Source organism: Salvia miltiorrhiza, chromosome 4 (genome assembly GCF_028751815.1).
Source record: "Salvia miltiorrhiza cultivar Shanhuang (shh) chromosome 4, IMPLAD_Smil_shh, whole genome shotgun sequence".
Taxonomy (NCBI): Eukaryota; Viridiplantae; Streptophyta; class Magnoliopsida; order Lamiales; family Lamiaceae; genus Salvia; species Salvia miltiorrhiza.
Genome location: NC_080390.1, coordinates 28,109,865 through 28,132,039, shown reverse-complemented (window position 1 = coordinate 28,132,039; position 22,175 = coordinate 28,109,865). Strand labels below are relative to the sequence as shown.

The 22,175-nt window shown below is 39.0% G+C and overlaps 1 protein-coding gene across 3 annotated transcripts; it reads left to right on the top strand.

The window, feature by feature from the left end:
- Positions 1-4,052: 4,052 nt before the first annotated feature.
- LOC131019586 (homeobox-leucine zipper protein HDG11-like) lies at positions 4,053-7,984 on the top strand. 3 transcript variants are annotated; one of them, XM_057948162.1, is made up of 11 exons: positions 4,053-4,332; positions 4,472-4,623; positions 4,780-4,897; positions 4,972-5,160; positions 5,235-5,711; positions 5,797-5,898; positions 5,978-6,196; positions 6,270-6,450; positions 6,533-6,801; positions 6,905-6,994; positions 7,187-7,984. In XM_057948162.1, exons 2-11 carry the CDS (start codon positions 4,511-4,513, stop codon positions 7,586-7,588), a joined length of 2,160 nt encoding a protein of 719 aa, XP_057804145.1. In that variant the 5' UTR covers positions 4,053-4,332; positions 4,472-4,510; the 3' UTR covers positions 7,589-7,984. The 3 variants fall into 3 exon arrangements, with proteins under 3 accessions (XP_057804145.1, XP_057804143.1, XP_057804144.1); XM_057948160.1 differs by having other exon boundaries at positions 4,448-4,623; XM_057948161.1 differs by having other exon boundaries at positions 4,429-4,623.
- Positions 7,985-22,175: the final 14,191 nt, after the last annotated feature.

Sequence of the window (22,175 nt, the reverse complement as noted above, 5' to 3'; positions counted from 1 at the left end):
TTTAGTTTATGTCATTTATAATAACATTTTTTAAAAATTAGAATGTAATCTCTACTCACTTTATACTCAATTACTCATTGTACAAGTGGTTTCTATCATTTCACACTGTTAACACATTCTTCCTAATTTTTGTGTACACAAAATTGTGTTATTATAAATTTTTGCAGCCACGTACTTATCGACATTTCCACTTAGGTGTGGAGTTACGGCTGTTACCCCCAATTTTATTTTTTTTCTTTTTAGTAATATTATATATTACTATGTACTTATCAAAAATTACTTTTCTTATATTTTGTATCCCTAAAATAATGAGACCATTGTTTCTTGTATTTTACGTGGGCTTTGGGACCAACTTAAATTAAAAAAGTCGGTTGATACTGGCGAGCCCTACATTGCTTTGGGTGGGCCCAACTTAACTTTAAAATGGTGGCTAAAGTGATATAGGTATATTTAACTAATAAAAAAAATTCTTAACTAAATTAATGAGACCAAAATAGGTAAAATCGAACTAATTATCTTTCGTATATTTTAACTATGTTTGAAATGTACTATTTTTAACATTAAAGGATCTTTTACGTTCTCGTACCCCCAATTTAAAAATTCTGAATCCGTCGTTGCTTTGGTTGTAAAATGATGGATAAGAAAATATGAGAAAATATTAATTTTTTTCCCCTTTTTTATCATATGCTTACTCCAGATGAAAAGATGAAAAAAATATTGAAAAATAGTTTTACACCTCTACTATAGGATTATATTATCCAACATTGAAGAGAAAATGAGTGAAAAAGAGTTGTCCGAGAAAATATTTCATCCTGCCCAAAAAATTTATTTTATCATATACTCCCTCCGTCCCTGGTCAATAGGCTCATTTCTTTTCGGCACGGAGATTAAGAAACTCACTTTTTAGTAGTTAAATGTTGTGTGGTTCATAAAAAAATAATCTTTTAAGAGTACTCCCTTATGAAAAGACTAAATAGTACTCCCTTGTTGTTACTTAAAAAAGCCCTAAACATTTCCATATTAAGACTGAGCCTATTGGAGTGAGACAACCTAAAATGAAAAACGAACCTATTGAAGTGGCACAGAGAGAATAGTAAACATGTGAAAATAGTGAAAAATGAGTGAAAATATATTTTTTCTTTCATTTCGCATCAAAGTAAACACATCCTTTGAAGAATATATATTCGCAACGATGAGTAAAAATAATTCATAAATGTAGTCGCTTTGAGCCCCTAATAAGCTTTGGTTTTTATTCCGATCATTCTCCCTATGAAAAAAAAAGCCCACAATAGCATCTTCATCAATAACATTACACCATATTTCATTTAGTGTACCTCTCAAAATATCAATTTGTATTAAGGCGCGATGTGATTGTAGTATTTTTCAAAGAAAAAGGAATTGGGCCGGCCAAATTGCTGACAATTGAAAAAATTAATTGGTAATTAATCATCTTCTTTAATGCTGTCATATTAGCATGTCAACAGTCAAGCATTAGGCTTACTGCTCTTATCTTCAGCCTTTATTTGTCAAACTATTAATTTTCTTTTTAAGAAAAAGACATTGCATGTCATTCAATTCACAATAACATGTTAATATTAATTAAATTAATTAAGAGCAAACTGCTATGGCAATGAGCATACTAAAGTAAAATTGTACTAATATCAGTAGTTTGATAGATAGAGGGAGCTAGTTTAAAAGAGGAGAAAAATATAAATCCTGTATTATATTTCTTAATTTAATACTATATGATTAATAAGGTCTCTTGAGACTGTTGAGTCCATTTTGCAATCAAAGCCTCGACTTAACTGCGTGAAATTATACAACAAATGTCTTTAAATCCTCCACTTAATTAATTTTGACACGTTTCAATTTGTAAATCAACGTACATTATATTTATGATTATAATGTTAAAAACACACATTTAGCGTATACAAAATATCTATAACGAAATACAAAATTGAAATATTTTGAAGAATTAAAATCATGCGTAATAATACTACAGAAAACATCTTTTTCATCTTATAAATGTACAAGGATGTATGAAATAGCCTATGGTATAAATGGTTATTATGACTAAAACCCTAGCAAGTTTAAAAGCTTACAAAATCAACAAATTAATTTGTAGTATGATTGTATCTTTGAAGATTACGTTCATTATGAAGCCAACATATTATCAAAGTGCATTCCTGTCTTTAATTTCATTTAAAAACAATGAAAAATAAATCCGCATAGAGCTATTAATTTACAATAATTTAATATCCAAATGATTATTTTTTATAATTATTGTGTACGTACTTTTTAAAAAACCTATAGCTTTAAAGCAACATATAAATTCTATACCTATGAGATGATTTCTTCATCTTTTTTTTTTGAGACGGATTTCTTCATCTTTTTATATATACATATATATTTTAAAATGCTTCATTTATGTAATTATTAATTAGTATTATTATTATGGGTAAATATCACTTTAAGCCCCAAACTATTTTCGCATTATCAATTATATCCTGAACTATCGCAAATAAATTTTTTAAACCTTGAACTATTAATTTTATATCAATTGTACCATTAGTTCATTTTTTTAGCTTCAAAAATTTGACGTGACTCACCGGAGACCACAATGTATTTAGAATCATTCTTTTTTTAACTTATATTATATAAAACGACGTGATTATATGCATTACCCATTAAAAATTTCAAAGAATGAAAAACGGATAAAGGGTACAATTGATACAAAATTTATAGTTCAAAGTTTAAAAAATTATATTCAATAATTCAAGATATAATTGATAGTGCGAAATAGTTTGAGGTTTAAAGTGATATTTAGTCTATTAATACTATTTCATTGAACGCCAATATCGAATTAGAGGTACGGAGAGTTGAAGAGTTGCATCCAAAACCGGCCCAAGCTTTGACTTTTTTTCCAAGAAATACAACTTTTAATTTTTCACTTTTTTACCATTTGTTTTTCTTTTTGCGTTCATTCTTGAGAAGTGTGAAAAATTAAATACTCGGGCAAAAAAATGAAGGGCATATCGGCGAGTCCCGGCGGCAGGCGGCGGCGCCACCGGCATTAATATCCGTTAATGGTGGGTTTACCATCACCTAAATAAAAGCTCCAAACTGTACACATCTGGCCATGAGTTATCATTTTCCATCCACCAATAACTACTAACGCTTGTCCTTTCTCTCTCTTAATGTTTTTCTGTGTATTTTCAAAAGCCAACTAAATCAAAACAAGAGAGATGAAAGAGAGACTATTTTTCACGCCATTTATTTTCTTCGAAAGAGCAAATAACAAATTTAAAATTTGAACTAGCATTTTGTTCTGTGCATGCAAGCGTTAAGCAACTTTGAAAATAGTTACAAAATCATGATACAATTACTATGAATTTCTTCTCAATGTTAAAAAAGTAAAATGTGTCAACAGCGCCGGTCCTTCATAATTTTGTATTGCATAAATAGTAAGGAACATAGCTGGGATTTCAGACATGAGGAGGCAAAATTATATTTATATATATTAAAATAAAAAATAAAAAATACTACAACTTTAATATAATAATTTAAAAAAAATTTGCCCTAATGTCAGGTCGTGCCCGAGGCTTAGCTAATGTAACAAAATTATTACTATAGTCTAATATACCAAGATTTAATGTATTAATCAACAAAACTGATTATACATACATACACACACGTGTGTGTTTGAATTGGTATTACAAGAATCCCATCCACCCCCAACCCCCACTCCCTCTTTATTGCAACCCTTTTTTCTCTCACCGTGTGATCAGAAAACCATAAATCCGTCGGTTACAACACTACCACACACACACATATATATATGATAGTGTGTAAGATAGTGTGTAGGCAGTGTGTGTTGTGCGTGTACGTAGGTATAGTGCAGTAGTAGTAGTAGTTATTATTATGGGTTGGCTTTCCATCTCTCAATTCCTTCTTCTTCTTCTTTGGCTCCCTCACCAATCCCACTCTTAATTACTCCACACCTTCCTCTCCCACCCTCCAAGATTTCTCTTCATTTCCAACCCCACCCCCCCTAACCCACCCCCCCTGCCGATACACACATGTGTATGTATATATCTTGTGTGGCGTTACTCTAGCTACACTTCCAAAAATGAAAACATGGCTTGTGCCTTGACAGATGCTGCAATTACTCCACATATGCTCAAAATCCACTCCCTAAACTTCATATCATTTTCCATATCAAATCCCAGATATTCTTCTCTTTTCCTTTCCCTTTCTCTCTCATCTCTCACATGATAACCCATATGTACTTTCCTCTATTTTCTTCCATCATCATACCATAAATTTTTCTTGGTGGGTTTTCGCGTTCCTTGATTATTATTATAGTAAGGAAATTGGTTGTTGCTACAGTTGTATTATGGGAATAGCTGGTGATCTTGAATATACTAGTATTTATTGTGTACGGCAGCGCTGCTGCTTCCATCTCTTCTAGGTCAGGCGAGGTGTGGTGGACTAATTCTCAACGCCGGCCATGGAGTTCAGCGGCGGCGGCGGCTCTAGCGGCGGCGACCCCCACGACGCCTCCGAGAGGAGGAAGAAGCGCTACCATCGACACACCGCCCACCAAATTCAGCGCCTTGAATCGTGAGTTATTTCTTCTTCTCTCTCCCCAAACTCCACTCCTGCAAGCTCAGCCACCATGCACTTGCACCACCACGACACAACATCAAAAAGATTAGATTTTTCCAAATGGGTATTTTTAATTTTTTGAATATACTAAGTTTTTGTGGGTTTCTTAAGGATGTTCAAAGAGTGTGCTCATCCAGATGAGAAGACGAGGAATCAGTTAAGCAGAGAATTAGGCCTCCATCCTCGGCAGATCAAATTTTGGTTCCAAAATAGGAGGACTCAAATGAAGGTTCGCTTCTCCCACAATTTCTTTTTTCTAAAATAAAATATAGTTCCTCAAATTTTCGAATTATTACAACCCAGGCACAACATGAAAGAGCAGACAACTGCACACTAAGAGCAGACAACGACAGAATCCGATGCGAAAACATTGCCATGAGAGAAGCCCTCCGAAACGTCATCTGCCCCTCCTGCGGCGGCCCTCCGGTCACCGAGGATTCCTACTTCGACGAGCAGAAACTCAGAATGGAAAACGCACAGTTGAAAGAAGAGGTCTTAATCCGCTTTCTTCTTCATTTGATTAATTTTCGTTGACAATTGTTTAATTTGTTTATTCATACATACAGCTGGACAGAGTTTCCAGCATTGCAGCTAAGTACATAGGCCGCCCGATTTCGCAGCTGCCGCCCGTGCAGCCTATTCACGTCTCTTCATTAGATTTATCAATGGCAAGCTTTGGTGGGCATCATGGGATGCCTTGCCCTTCTCTCGATCTCGATCTTCTGCCCGGGAGCTCCTTGGGGATGGCGCCCTCCAGCCTAGCCTTTCCCCCCATGAGCATCTCCGACGTCGACAAGTCCCTCATGGCGGATATCGCGGCCAGCGCCATGGATGAGCTGATCAGGCTGTTGCAAGGCAATGAGATGCTGTGGATCAAGTCTGCATCCGACGGCAGGGAGGTGCTCAATCTCGAGAGCTACGAGAGAGCTTTTCCGAGGCCTAATAGCCACTTGAAGAATCCTAGTGTTAGGACAGAAGCTTCGAGGAGTTCGGGTGTTGTGATCATGAATGACTTGGCTTTGGTTGACATGTTTGTTGATTCTGTAAGTTGAGATTAAGATAAAGAGAGTTGATGGAGGAATATTGATTGGTGTTTTGGTTTAATTGTGTATGTTGGAATATTGGCAGAGTAAATGGATGGAATTGTTTCCTGCAATTGTGTCAAGGGAAAGGACTATTGAAGTGATATCATCTGGGATGCTGGGGAGCCATAGTGGCGCATTGCAACTGGTATTTATTCATTAATTCGAGATTTAGTTTATTAATTATATATGTTGATTTTTCTAAATAGAATATGGGGCTGTGGCAGATGTATGGTGAGCTGCAGGTGCTCTCAGCATTAGTCCCAACTAGGAAACTCTATTTCCTAAGATTTGTGCAGCAGATTGAAGCAGGATCATGGGCTATTGTCGATGTCTCGTATGATATCCCCAATCAAGACACCCAGTTTTCGTCTTCGTCTTCATGTAAAGCTCACAAGCTCCCTTCTGGATGCTTGATACAGAAAATGCCTAATGGCTACTCAAAGGTTTGCCTGATTTCATCTATTGCTGTCCGTGTATATATATGGCTTCTGATCACGATTCTTCAACTGCTGATAGGTGACTTGGATCGAGCATTGGGAAGTTGAGGATAAAGCTGCAGTCCACAGGCTCTACAGAGACCTCATTCACAGTGGATTAGCCTTTGGAGCAGAAAGGTGGCTAGCAAATCTGCAGAGGATGTGTGAACGGATTGCTTGCTTGATGGTGGCTGGGAATTCAAACCCTGAAAGAATTGGAGGTTCTTCTAATATTAAAATTTCCTAATCATCACCGAATCCTGATGGAATATGGAGTAGTATATTAAGTGTGTGTTTTGGCAGGCATTCCATCACCAGAGGGCACAAGAAGCATGATGAAGCTTGCTCAGAGAATGGTGAATAACTTGTGTGCAAGCATCAACCCTTGGAGTGGGCAGCACTTGACGAGCCTCTTAGGGTCGAACGAGCTCGAGGTCCGGGCAACTCTCCACCGGAGCGCAGACCCCGGGCAGCCCAACCGCATGGTGCTGAGCGCCGCCGCCACTATATGGCTCCCTGTCTCCCCTCATAACGTCTTCAACTTCTTCAGGGACGAGAGGACCCGCCCTCAGGTAGCTCCAACAACTCATCATATTGAGCTTCTAAATATATACTCATTCATGTATGTATTCAACTTGCATTAAATAACCATCTCATCTCTTTATAATTGTGTAGTGGGATGTGCTCTCAAATCAAAATCCAGTTCAAGAAGTTGCCCACATTGCCAACGGCTCTCACCCTGGGAACTGCATTTCTGTGCTCAGGGTAAGCTAATTAGGCCTACATTATTGACTCACCTTTTTCAAGTGAAAACTAAAAAACATACCAAATTGATAAATGCAATCAATTCGGTCATCTCTTTTTTTATGTGTTTGTGCATGAGTTGTTAGTTATCATTAAAGAAATGATTTTCGATCAACATAAGCTAGGTTTGTAAATGATGTTGCCACGAAACAGGCCTTAAACACAAGCCAAAACAACATGTTGATACTGCAAGAGAGCTGCATAGACTCATCGGGCTCACTCGTAGTCTACTGCCCCGTTGATCTACCGTCGATCAACATCGCGATGAGCGGTGATGATACGTCCTTCATCCCCCTGCTGCCGTCGGGTTTCACCATCTCGCCCGATGGCAGCGCCACCCCGGACCACTTCCCCGGGGATGGGGCGTCCACGAGCTCCAACGTGGACGCGGCTGCCAGGTCATCGTCGGGCTCCCTCGTCACGGTGGTCTTCCAAATCCTAGTCAGCAACATGCCGACGGCCAGGATCAGCCCGGAGACCGTCAACACGGTGAATAACCTCATAGGCAACACTGTCCATCAGATCAAAGCGGCCATGAATTGCTCCACCTCCTAATCAATCTCGACCGTCCACCTGAGTAAGCTTGTGATTCAAAGATCGTGGCCATGGGATTCATTGATGCCTCCTTATTTTACCCATCACCAATAACTGGACCTGACTCACTGCTGCTGCTGCTGCTTTTTTTTGCTGTCATTACAGTTCACACCAACTTACTCTTTTTTTTTTTTATTATTTTTTTTTTACTTGAGAAAATAGGAGTCAAGAACGCACCGTTTCTAGATGGAAGCTAGGGTATGGTTCGGGTATTGACTTCTATCAGTTTTTCTTGAATTAGAGAGAAGGGATTTGTGTAGTAAGGTAGCATTTGTTGAATAGAGATGGGATGTGTTGCATGTGTGTATGGATGGATTCTCATTTAATGAACAATGTGTTTCATGTGTGGTCCATGGATGTAGGAATTAAGACAGCCATGAGTTTACAAGTCATGGTGGCAGTGGGGGCAATAACAATGACAGACTGTGTATAGATATATAGATATAAATATATATATAGTAGATATAGATAGGTAGATTAGATGGGATAGGTTGATTGTTACCATCAATATAACTAACTCAACTCCCCTTCTTTAAAATGTGTGGTTTGAGAGTCGCATTTGCAAGAGAGAGAGAGGTGGGAAAATCCTATCTTAGGTTTGGTGGTAGTACTCTCCATGGGTGGCGCCTTTAATGATCGACAGAGACGCCATTTTTGCTAACCGTGTGTGTGTGTGTGTGTGTGTGTGTGTGTGTTGAGTCGCCTGCGCCTGCTTTTGTTTTCTTCCTTCATCAATCGTCTCTACGTACTACTCAATATAATACTATATGACAAATTATTATTCTTTTTACTAGATTTTGGATGTCGGACAAATTAATCCTAACTTTAAAATAATAATTTAATGAACCCAACATATAATTTAACAAAGTATTGAGTCCAGAGCTTTGTTTAAGTATATTTATGAAAAAAAATAAAATTGACCTATCAAACTAGCATATGTCTGAGCTTTATTATTTTTTACTTGTAATTAGGGCTATAAATAAATCAAATTGATCGCAAATTATTCAGAGCTTGGCTTGAAAAAAAATTCAATTCGAATTTGTTTGGTAAAGTTCAATAGATAAATAAATCAAACTTGAGCTTGATATATAGTGTTTTGCTCGTGAATAAGTTCATTAAGTAATTCAGCTTGATAAATATGAATTATTAGTATGTACAATTTTTATTTATCTACTAAAATAATAATAATTATATGAAATCTCTAATTAACTCTGTTTATTATAAGAAAATAATTACTTATTATTTTGAATGAAATAATTTATTTTTAAAAGAAAATAATTAATATTTTAAATATAAAATATAAATTAAAAAATTTGTATAATTCGATTAAGCTCGTGAGCCTCCAAGTATTCGGTGAACAAAATTTGGAGTTCGACTCAATACTATTTAGCTCGGTTGAACTCGATTTGATTATATGCAAACGGTAATTCCGATTTAGTTAACTTATTCCATTATTAGATTAGATTTTTTTTTTTTTTTTTTTTTTTTTTTTTTTTTAATGTTTGGAATGATATGCAATTAGAAATGGGGTCGCATCACATTTCGTTATAAATTGTGTATGACCGCATGTTAAGTACACGTGTTATCAATCGTGTTTTAATATCGATCACTGCTTAAAAGCACGTCATTAGTAAATAGTAATATATATAAATTTATCAGACGATATTATCCTATTTTGAGATAGCCATTTTGAACAGTAAAATACAATATTTGTCTACTCATTTAAAAAAATTTAAATTTTGACTATCTTTTATATTTTAAAACTGTTTTGCCCTTAATTAGAGCGGATCGAGTTCGAATTTACGTGCAAGTTAGATACATTTGACACTATTAGTGTCAAAAGTACCAACAGGAAAAAAAAATAAGTAAATTGTTACTTTTGGCACAAATAACAATATTAGTGTCATAAGTACCAACAAAAATTAAAAAAAAAAACAAGTAAATTGATACTTTTAGCACAAATAATAATATTAGTGCCAAAAATATTATTCGATGATTAAACCCTAAATGAGGAATCTAAATCCTAAATGGAGAATGTAAACCATAAATGAGAAATCTAAACACTAAATGGAAAATCTAAACCCTATGGCAAAGTGTTCAAAATGGTCATATAACTGCACTCATTTATACCCCATAAGATAAGACATTGTATCAGCACAAGTATATGACATTATTGGCACTAATATGGTCACTAGTATCATTCGTGCATGACACTAATAGTATCAAGTGTATCAATTTACTTGATTTTTTTTTTCTGTTGGTACTTTTGGCTAGGGATGTCAATCGAGCCAGTCCACCGGGTTTTGGGTCAGCCCTATCGAGTTTCGGGTTTTGGGTTAATCGGGTACGGGCTAATCGGGTTGAGGATTTTGTCGGGTTATAAATTTTCAATCCTAACCCTAAACGTTCAGTTACAAGCGTAAAAATAAAATAATCATTTGTATTTTGTTATTTTTAATGATCTAATGTATAATGTATAATGTATAAAATATACATAGAAATCAAAGATATAAATTATATAGCAAGCATGAAAAATAAAAATATAAGATATTGAAGAATAAAAATCAATATTAACATATAAAATAAGTTGGTAACAATAAAATGTTCAACTTGTTAAAGAAAAAACAACAAAATATCCAACAATAATTTGAACTCATAGAATCAAAACATCTTAAAAATACAGAAAAGTGAAATGATGGGACTTTATTATATTTTGTCATTTTTTTAATTTTATATCTAAATATTTTATGTTAAGTTTTCGGGTTTCGGGCTAGCCCATCGAGTTAGTCGGGCCAACCCTATCGGGTGTCGGATTAATCGGTTACGGGCTAGTCGGATTGTAATTTTTATCGGGTTGAAAATTTTCAACCCTAACCCTCTCAGATTGACGGGTTAATCGGGATTAACCAGTCCACGGGTTTCGAGCTGGATTAACATCCATACTTTTGGCACTAATAGTGTCAAGTGTACTTAATCCGAGCGCAAATTCGAAACTGATCCGTCTTAATTAAAGGTAAAATAGTCCTAAAACATAAAAAATAGTCAAATTTTATGTTTTTCAAATTGGTGGTCAAAATTTATGTTTGCTTCTTTAAAATGGCCAAACGAATATATTATTTTTATTATAAATATACGCACCTATTGATAATAAAATACAAGATGTGGTAGGAAAATGTAACATAATAATATTAGGGATACCGAACGGTTATCACGTCTATAAATTAGTATTTGGAAAGTCGCTATTTACTTTAATCTAATATTTTAAAATTTTAATTAATTAACTAATCATGTTCAACATCCAGACCTTATAAATTGGATGATTCTAATATTCGATAAATAATCTACCTCGATCTTATAATAAAATTATATATATATAGTTGGATTTCAGTAATATCATGTTCTTAGGTAGAGGTGGCCAAAAAAACCGGAACCGGGAACCGAACCGAAAAATCGGACCGTCAGGGACGGTTCTGGAACCGGTATCACAGTTCCGAACCGAAACCGAAACCGTGCTCAGCCGGTTCGGTTACGGTTCGAATTTCTCAAACCGCCGGTTCCCGATTCCGAACCGGAACCAAACCGTGGAACCGGGAACCGGGATGGAACCGTGCCAGAACCGCCTTGGAACCGTGAACCGAAGGTTCCACGGTTAGAACCGTGGAACCGTGGTCTTTATGCTTATTAAAAGTAATTATTGTCTTATAATAAGTAATTATTCACATGAAGAAATGTAATATTTCAAAATTATTACTTTTTTCACGAAAATTGTTATTTTTAGTCACGAAAACTTGTAATTTTAATGATTTGGTCAAGTAATTATAGTCGTAAGAAAAAATAATCATTGATATGAATAAAGGTAATATTTTTTAAAAATGAAAAAAAATAGAAAAAGAGTAATTATTGACTTAATAAAAATTAATTATTCATACGAAGAAATGTAATATTTCAAAATTATTAGTATTTTTTTCACGATAATTGTTATTTTTAATTAAGGTGGGCCAGCTGTATCTCTCTCTCACCGGAAGCGTATAATGGAATCGGCTGCTGCTGCTTTAGCATCGCCGAAAAATGCGTATAGCCCAACGGAGACAGACGCCCACAGAAACACCCAGAATAGGAATTTCACCCGTTTCGAGTCGGGGGTTAGTAAAGATTCATTTTTTTCGATCTTCTCAAGAAAATCATCGGATTTTGTTCGCATCGCGCAGATTTCACGACGGCCCGAATGGAAAGATTTCGACTTTGGGAGAATTTGTGGGTTTTGGAGTGGAGAGAGTGGGTTCTTGGAGGTGGGAGCTTGGGATTGGAGTTGGATTGAGGGAGGGGCGAAATGGTGGAAGAGCTTCGGGCTGAACGCGCGGCCTAGGGTTTGCCCCCCCTTGCGCGTAGCGCGGCGCCGCTGTCCTTTTCCAATCTGACCTCCGTCGTCAGCCATCTTCAGCCGCCGCACCGCCGATTGCCATTTCCTGTTGACCCTAAGCGCGGCCTTCTTCTCCGGCAAACCAACCTCTTCTTCTCCGCGCGACTTGCGCTGTCCTCGACGACAGGGACGAACCATGACTGGTTCTGTAAGCTCGGCACTCGCCAGAGGAGATGAAGCAGCGGCGTGGCGGCGTAGCGATCACCGTGTCTGTCTGTGTGTGTCAGTGAGAAAGAAAGAGAGAACGAGAGAGAAGGGGGCAGGCGGCAGCTGTGGTGGCTCTGCCGTCTTATTTCCACCGGAGAGGACAAGGGCTCAGCAGTCTTATTCCTTAATTAAAAATAAAAAAAATTATTTAATCTAACGGTGTTAACGTCCGTTAAGTGGCGGGGGGTTAATTGCTACGATTTTGCCACGTTAGGGTAGTAAACAGCGCTGACCCTGACTATGGGGGGCTATACGCGATAGGGACGCCAACGTCGGGGGGGTATTTGGTACTTTACCCTTTTATTTAGGGAAAAGGTGCAGATAAGCCCTCCTAGGTGTAGCCCTTATAGCGTATACCTTCCCATTCTCACTGTGTGTGCAACTAAACCCCACAACTCAAGAAAAAGGGTGCAAATACCCCCCTCGCCCTAACCTCCGTTTTCTCACCGCTAGTCAACATTTTTTTTTAATTTTCTGCGTCCACCGTACTCCGGTGAAGTCGGCGCCGCCTCTCCGGTGTAGATCGACGTCTTACACCGGTTTCTTTCCTCTGTTCTGAAATTTCGCTCATGAACAGAGCTTGCCCACTCGCGAAAAGGCTCCGGCGAGGCTGGCGCCGCCGTCTCTGAAATTGGCGAAACCGCGGTTGTTGTATCAGTGCCGTCGGAGGAAGGTTCTCTACCTCGACGAACAGGCAATCAGCCTCCGTTTGATTCTGAATTTCTCATCACGAAGGTTCGGTCTCCAACCTCCTCCTCCGTCTGAATTGGCCGCCGCCGCTGCTGAGGGGCCGGTAAGTGGTCGTCGCCTCTCGCTCTCTCTCTCACTCTCAAAGACCGATTCTCCCTCCGACACAAAGAGAACAGAGGCCGAGCCCTAGCTCTCTCGGCTCCTTCTCAATCTCTCGCTGCTGTCGCTGCATTTCTCTGACGAACAGGTGAGGGCCCGCCGCCTCCATTGCTGCTGTACTCAGGTTCCGACAAGGCAGTCGCATTCCCCCTCACAATTTTTTTTAAAAGAGCCGGAGTTGGATTGATTTCCGCCTCGGAGAGGGCCTTTTCGAGGTCGGGGCCGGGCTGTAGGGCTGGATTGTGGAGGAGTTCAGAAATGCGGGCGAAGGTTGGGTCGTCGGCGACCTGGGTGGCGTTGTTGGCGGAGGCGAGGGAGTAGGTGCCGATTTGGCCGCCGAGGGAGAGGAGCACCTTGATGCCGAGGGACTGGCAGGTTCGGATGTCGTCGCTGATGCCAATGCAGGTGCCGGCGTCGGGGTTGCAGTGGTCGGCGAGGTTGAGGGCAAGGGTTTGGCCGTTCAAGAAGGTGAAGAAGATGGGCCCCACAGAAAATTAAAAAAAAATAATGTTGACTAACGGTGAGAAAACGGAGGTTAGGGCGAGGGGGGTATTTGCACCCTTTTTCTTGAGTTGGGGGGTTTAGTTGCACGCACAGTGAGAATGAGGAGGTATACGCTATAACGGCTACACCTAGGAGGGCTTATCTGCACCTTTTCCCTTTTATTTATAAGAGTTGTAAGGTGTAACTTTGAATTATAAGTTCAATTTAGAAAATAATGTATATGGACTTTATATTTTCTTGTGTCATTTATTTTATTAAAGCAAATTTCATTAAATTTTACACAACAATACATAAAATAATACAAAAAAAGGACGGTTCTAACAGTTCGAACCGGAACCGGCGGTTCGGAACCAAAACCGGAACTGCCGGTTCACGGTTCGGAACCGAAACCGTGAGGGTTATTTTTCGGTTCGGTTCCGATTCCAATTTTTGGAACCGGGAACCGACGGTTCCGGTTTCGATTCGAACCGGGAACTGAACCGTGGCCACCTCTATTCTTAGGTAGTATGTAGTATTAAATTTAGACCACGTACACATTTTGTACATGTGCGATGCTAAGAACGCGATATGTGACAGAGAACTTCCAAAGCCTTCCAAGACAAAATCCGCGTAGGGATAAAATCGGAATAAAATTTTCAAATGAGTTTTGGATACTAAATGATCTCATTCCTATGGTGGGCTAGAATAAAAACACTCTTAAGTGTATAAAATATAAACGTTTCTTAATGTACGAATTTTATGTAGAACACGTATGAATTTATCCAACAGAGTTACGAATTGCGAAAAATAAATTTTTGTTACCTTTGGGATTCGAACTCAGGACCACGAATTTATCCAACAGGGTTACGAATCAACCGTAGATCTTGATGATCTAAGGGCTGAAAATCATTTATATTTTATACACTTAAGAGTGTTTTTATTTTAGCCCTCCCCTATATATATATATATATATATATATATATATATATATATATATATATATATAGGCTAAAGTTCAATGAAGAAGGCCTAAATGTAAGAAAGAAGAGAGAAGTAATCTAATCCGTTGATCTTATCTAATCTAACGGACATGATTTATTCACGCCATGTTCAACGGATTTTTTCGTTGAACATATGGGGGGTCGAAACCCAGAACCCCCAAAAATATTGTATATATTCACGAATGTTCAACGAAAAAATCCGTTGAACATGGCGTGAATAAATCATGTTCGTTAGATTAGATAAGATCAACGGATGAGATTACTTCTCTCTTCTTTCTTACATTTATGCATTTTTCATTGAACCTAACCCTATATATATATATATATATATATATATATATATATATAGGAATGAGATCATTTAGTATCCAAAACTTCTTAATATATAAAATACGAACTAGCTAAAATGTATGAATTCTATATAGAACACGTATGAATTCTCTGTGTAAGTGTATGAATTGCGGAAAATAATTTTTTTACTACCAATGAGATACGAACTCGGGACCATGAATTCATTCAATAAGGTGATGAATCAACCGTAGATCTTGATGATCTAAGGACTGAAAATGGTTCCTATTTTATATTCTAAAATGTGTTTTTTATTTTAGCACACCCCCATATATAATCTATTTATTATATGAAAACACAGTTTGTGGCATTTTAGTAAATAAAACAACATAATCACAGTTTATAGCAGTTATTATCTCTCTCACACAATTATCTAAATCAAAACCACAGTTTATAGCAGTTATTATCTCTCTCACACGATTATATAAGAACAACATTTTCTCTCCCTCTTCGACACGGTTATCTCAACATACCAATTTTTTCTTTGTATCTCTCTCAGACTCTCATACGGTTCAATACCAATTTTATTCTTTCTCTCTCTCACGGTTACAATAGAGCAACGATTGTTTCTCAAAAATCAATTTGCTCTCCATCTATTTATTCATCAATATGCAGTTGTTTGCCAATTGAAGCATATTTAATAATGGGAGAAGAAGCATAGATAAAGAGTACGAGACCAGATTTGAGAGCGACAATATGGATGATGCATCTGGGAATGATTAAGATGACAAACCGCTGAGGAAGAAGAGCAGAGCAGCCCTTACAATATTTGGTTTTTTTATAATAGTATATAGATTCTAACTAAGGACCACATCATGTGTGTATGTGGCGCGTTAGAAGAGTGACACGCGGCAAATGTCTGTAACGTGTAAGCTAACCCAAGTCGTCTCTCAAAGAAGATCTTTAAGGGCTTCTAATTGTATCGCAGGAAAAACAATAAAGATTTGATTGAAAAACTAAAACTTGTAAATTAAACTCAACTTGAAAAGTAAAATTAAACTTGTAAATTAAACTTAAACTTAATCTAGGCAAGAAACTATGAAAACCCTAGGTAAGAATTAAACAACTTAAAGTAAATCTAACTTAAGAAATTAATGACTTGTAAATTAAAAACCTTTTAATCTAGGCGTGAAACTAAAGTGCATAATTTAAATTGCATAATTGAAAGAAAAGCATAGACATAAAGGCAAAGCGTAAACATGATTAAACAAAATAAATTGAATTAAAATACGAAATACCGTAAACGTCTTGAACGTGTAATTGCTGTCACTCAATCACAATCCAAGAATAAACTAAAAACAAAACTAAATCGAAAACTAACTAGAACAATGAAATTCGAAACTTGAAGAAACTAAGAAAGAAATAAAAACGCCGAAGTCTTGGTTGCCTTGCGGAAGAATAACTCTCTCAAGGTGGAACGAAGTCTTAGCTACTCTGAACGAAGTCTTAGCTACTCTGAACGTTCGGCTCTGGAAAGTATAATGCAGAGCTGAAAGTCAGCTCTGGCATGGCGAGCTCTGCAAAGTTCAGCTCTGAATATGTTGACTCTGGCAAAAGATGTTGACTCTGTCCGTCGTTTAGCTCTGCTCTGCCGAGTTTACTCTGGCGCGTAAGTCAGCTCTGACAAGTTTGTTCTGCTCTGGAGATTTCAGCTCTGCTAGGGAAGTTCAGCTCTGGAGACTTCAGCTCTGACTTTGCAAGTTAGCTCTGCTCTGCTACAGAGCTATCCTCGCAGCTCTGCTTTGGCGAGCTTCTCTGCTCTGCTCTGCAACGGGCTTTTCGGTTCTGACACGGGCTTTTCAGCTCTGGAGCGGGCTTTTCAGCTCTGAACACCAGAGTGCCAGAATAACATTTATCATCCAAAATCTCCAAAATTACACTCTTCCATCTATAAAACCTAATTTCCTGCAAAGCATAAAACAAACCATAAAACGCACCAATTTCCAGAAGATTTAAATTAAAATATGCACATGAAAACCCCTAAAATTAGAACAATTAAGCATAAATCAACCCCCCACACTTAGCCTTTTGCTTGTCCTCAAGCAAAATCAATATGAATCCTAGGAAGAAATTGGTTTCAATGATGCTTATTTCCATCCAAACATTCACAAAGTCAATTCAAAATTTTTACAATCAACGCACATCTCTCGATCATGCAAGTAACTCAAAGTTTTGGAAGCAACAAAACAGTAATGCAAGTAATTTGATCAGACCCAATTCTTCGCTAGAAGTGAATTCCCTAATGTGATCGCCTTTATAATCAATATCACCATTCTTCACACTTTGTGTGCTTAAGTTTTGGACAGTTGAGCCATAATTCATGAAATAAAAACCATTTGGATGTAATCTAAAGTCTTTTCACATGGTTTCCCATGCTCATAGTTAGACTAGAGGAGCATAGACTCAGAGCTGTCACGTTTCAGAACTGGCCAGATGTTTCAGAGCTGGCAATTCGTCCAGCATTATTCACAAATATGGATACGATCGTAGGCAATCACAATGACAACACTCCTTCTAGCATCTACCGGACAAATCACGTTTTACTTACTTACAATCGTGTTGCAACAAAACTCATAATTCTTTGCACAATCAAGAAACACATATCAAAAGTAATATAAGAATAACCACCATTCATTCACAAACCCGAAATTCACATCGAAAACTTTCTTCTCTTCCACAAATTCATAAAAATTAGCAAGTATCAAAGAAAAAACTAAGCATAAAGAGACCAATCTCGCCTAATTGAAAGCATAAGCACAATAAAACACCCCCCACACTTAAAGCATGCCATGTCCTCAGGGCACAAAATAAAAAGAGTTTAGAAAACATCCCTGATTATCGGCATTGAAAATCTGAAGCATAGTGAGAGGTGGCGAAAAGTGGGATTTGCGCTATGTGGCAGAGTAGAATTTCAGCGCTGGCATCTGCAGAGTAGAAATTCAGCTCTGACTCTATTCGGCAGAGTTAGAGTAAAGGTTCAGCGCTGGCTTTCTTCAGAGTAGAAATTCAGATCTGGCCAGTGCAGAGCTGGCTTTTTTAGCGCTGATGGGAAAGTCAGAGTAGAAAATGCAGCACTGAAAACAAAGACATTAACACCCAAAACATCAAAGCATCCGCACAAGCAACCAAAACTTAGGAAAAACACAAAACAAAAATGTAAAGCAAGGAACAAGAAAAATAAAAACACCAAAAACCATACCACGGTGGGTTGCCTCCCACCAAGCGCTAGTTTTAGAGTCGCCAGCCCGGCTTTAGTTCTGAACATCAATCAGGATCGTGCAGAGTTTGAGACTCCACCACCATCGGAGTACTCAAGTGCCCATAGGAGGATTTCATGCTATGACCGTCTCATCTGAAATTCTCCTTGGCATTCTTAGTGTACAACTCGGCTGCACCAGGGTCAAACACATCCTTTAGTAATGCACCTTCTTGCTCCCGAGATAGCTCTGCCGATCTGAACACCGGCTTCTCATTTTTCTCTTCCGGCTAGGTGCTCATCAATGTCTCCTTCATTAAATTCTGGCCTGTGCTGGTCAGAGCTGTCGAACTGATCAGAGCTGGGCTCGTTAGAGCTGGCGAAAGTATGTCTGCTCTGGCGTCCAACGTCAGATCTGGAATCGTCAGAGCTGGCGGAACGGGCAGAGCTGGCGAAATAGTCAGAGCTGGAGTGCTAGGCAGAGCTGGCAAAATAGTGTTAGCACTGAAAATTTCCACTTCTTCATTATGGTTAGAAATCTCAACAAGAGAACAGTAATGCAATGACGAAGTAGAAATAGTAGGCTTCTTATCGAAAATAGAAAACGTTACCGATCTACCTAACCCGGCCATACTCACAGTTTCGGATCCCACATCAATGCAAGTCGGGGTAGTAGCCATAAAAGGCCGGCCAAGCAGAACAAGATGGCCATTCTCTCCTGTAATGCCTTGCCCTGCATCAAGCACTACAAAGTCTGCCAGCACTTTAATTTCTCTCACCGTGACTTCAACATCCTCTAGAAGGCCATGGGTGATGCTAATTGCGCCGCCAGCTAGCTGGAGTCTCATATGCGTGCTTTTAAGCTTATATTCCTTCTTGCCCAATTTCTGAAAGATAACAAACGGCATTAAATTGATTGTCGCGCCCAAGTCTAACATTCCCGAGCACTCTCCAGCTCTACCCAAACCAATACCAAGAACGAAGCTGCCAGGATCTCCTTGCTTCGGTAATGGTTGAGTTGGATCAACAATCGGTGGTGGCAGAGGTGGGCTGGGACGTTGGACAGCTTTTGGTGGTTGATACGACGTAGTAGACTTGTGGAGTTTCAGCTCTGGCCGCCTTGTCAACTCTGGCTGTCGTGTCTGCTCTGGCTGCCTTCTTGACAGCGCTGGGCTTGGCAGGGCTAGAGGTTGCATAGCTAGAATTGGCAGAGCTGAATTTTTCCAAGCTGGATTCTGCAGCTCTGGAATTTACATAGCTGAAGTCTGCAGAGCTGAAGTCTGCGGAGCTGGATTCTGCAGAACTGAAGTCTGCAGAGCTGAAGTCTGCAGAGCTGGAGTCTGTAGAGCTGAAGTCTGCAGAGCTGGAATCTGCAGAGCCGCATTGATCAGCTCTGGCATTCTGGTCTGCTCTGGTACCGTCTGCTCTGGTTCCTTCTTCTGCTCTGGTACCGTCTTCTGCTCTGGTACCCTTATCGGCTCTGGCATCCATGTCAGCTCTGGCACCCTGGTCTGCTCTGGTAACCACATTTGCTTTGGTATCCATGTCTGCTCTGGGAGAGTAGTAATAGTTAGAGCCTGGTTAGCTTGCAGAGGTTGACCATGAAATTTTCCGGGCTGCTGCTGCTACTGCAATTGGTTCAAAGTGCCCGACAGTTGCCCCACGGTGGTCTCAAGTCTTTTTATGGTGGATGCTTGAGACTCCATATTCTGCTTAGTTATCTCCATATTTTTCTTGTTGATCTCCATGAAAGCCTGCAAAGTATCTTCTAGTGATGACTTCTGGGGCTGAGCGTGTTTTTGATATTGTTGAGCATTCTGAAATTGTTGAGAAGGTTGAAAATTCCCGTGTTGCTGATATCTCGGTGGATATTGTTGGGGAAAATTTTGTTGTGGTGCATAGTGCTGCTGTCCTCTCCATCCATTATTGACGTTTTGCTGACCTTGAATATAGCCCTGCCCATTTTGTGGTCTGCTCTGCCCTTGATTATAATTCTGCCTGAATTGTGGTCTGCTCTGCCCTTGATTATAGCTCTGAAATCCTTGTGCAGAGTGAACTTCAACTTGTCCCTCTGGAGTAAACTCGCCCATTCTGTGACACTCATTAACTCCGTGGCTGAAATCTCCACATATGCCACAAGGCTCAACATTCTGCACATGGACGGGAGGATTTTCCATCTTGCCCATCTTGAGCTGTTGCACTTCTCTCATAATTGAGTCTAATTGTTGCTGCATCTCAAATTGGTTCGTCACAACGCTGGCCTTAACTCTCCTTACACGGACTGATTTCTGTTGGGAGCTCTCGGCTAAGGTCTTGAAGATCCCCTTTAACTCCGTTGCCGTCTTCCGAGCTATGTTACCTCCTGTCGTGCTGTCCACCATAAATTGAGCAGTTTGCACTAACCCATCATAGAAGAATTGCATCAACATGACATTCGTAAACTGATGTTGAGGGCATTGATGAATGAGTTCTTGATATCTATCCCAAGCTTCATGTAAGGGCTCGTCCGATCCTTGGGTGAATTCCATGATTTGCGTTCTGAGCTCTTGTGTTTTGTGGCTGGGATAGTACTTGAGCATGAACTTTTCACAAGCTTTTCCCCAAGTAGTGATGGAGTTGGGCGGCAGAGATAGCATCCATGTCCTTGCTCTATCCGTAAGGGCATACGGAAAACACTTGAGCTTAAGTTGATCCTCCGTAAGATTCAGCAGTGGGATGGTTTGAACTTGCGTGCAAAAATCCCGGATGAATTGCAGGGCGTCCTCACTCGGCATCCCATGGAACAACGGTAGCAAACTTGAGTCATTCGACTTTAGATTGTAATTTCTGACTGCGGTGGGAAGCACAATGGCCGAAGTGTTGGTATCTCCGATGACGGGCCTGGTGAAATCTCCCATGTACTCTATGTTTTGCGCCATATCCTTCTTCTCCTCGTTTGTATTCTGCTCTGCTCGGTCAGCAAAGTCAGAGCTGACTTTCTCCTTTGTGTTTGTGGTCAGCACCTCCGTGTCTATGGGCTGCTCTGTAGGTTGTTCTTCTTCCGTGGGCTGCTCTGAAGAGTCAGAGTCAGAGCTCGCTGGCAGTTCTGGAAGCTTGTCTTCCTCCTCTTCTACGCTCTGCTCTGGTAGGTCAGAGTCAGAGTAGACACTGTCAGCTCTGGCAGAGTCAGACTCAGAATCGTCTGCTCTGTCTTCTGCAAACACTCCTTTGCAGCTGTTCTTCCTGAAAATCCCTTCGTACGTGCTATGCAACGGAGACACAAGTTTGCCTTTAAGACTACAGCGTCCCTGCATCCACAACACTAACAAATGGATCAAACGCACCGGCGGGAGGAAAAGTAAAAACAAAACAAGAAAAACTGAAATTTAAATAAAGCAAGTAAAAAGCGACACAACTAAAACGCCTAAAGCCTTCCCCGGCAACGACGCCAAAATTTGACTAAACCTAAACACTACTCTAGATTGACTCGCAATAGGACGAGATCTATTGTAATGTGTAAGCTAACCCAAGTCGTCTCTCAAGGAAGATCTTTAAGGGCTTCTAATTGTATCGCAGGAAAAACAGTAAAGATTTTATTTAAAAACTAAAGCTTGTAAATTAAACTCAACTTGAAAAGTAAAATTATACTTGTAAATTAAACTTAAACTTAATCTAGGCAAGAAACTATGAAAACCCTAGGCAAGAATTAAACAACTTAAAGTAAATCTAACTTAAGAAATTAAAGACTTGTAAATTAAAAACCTTTTAATCTAGGCGTGAAACTAAAGTGCATAATTGAAAGAAAATCATAGACATAAAGGCAAAGCGTAAACATGATTAAACAAAATAAATTGAATTAAAATACGAAATATCGTAAACGTCTTGAACGTGTAATTGTTGTCACTCAATCACAATCCAAGAATAAACTAAAAACAAAACTAAATCGAAAACTAACTAGAACAATGAAATTCGAAACTTGAAGAAACTAAGAAAGCAATAAAAACGCCTAAGTCTTTGTTGCCTTGCGGAAGAATAACTCTCTCAAGGTGGAACGAAGATTAGGGC

Bases quoted from the DNA above. Each gene is read 5' to 3' on its own strand.
- LOC131019586 (XM_057948162.1), top strand. From the start codon at position 4,511: ATGGAGTTCAGCGGCGGCGGCGGCTCTAGCGGCGGCGACCCCCACGAC. The intron at 4,624-4,779 runs GTGAGTTATTTC...GGGTTTCTTAAG, and splicing joins CAAATTCAGCGCCTTGAATC to GATGTTCAAAGAGTGTGCTC. The intron at 5,161-5,234 runs GTCTTAATCCGC...TCATACATACAG, and splicing joins ACGCACAGTTGAAAGAAGAG to CTGGACAGAGTTTCCAGCAT.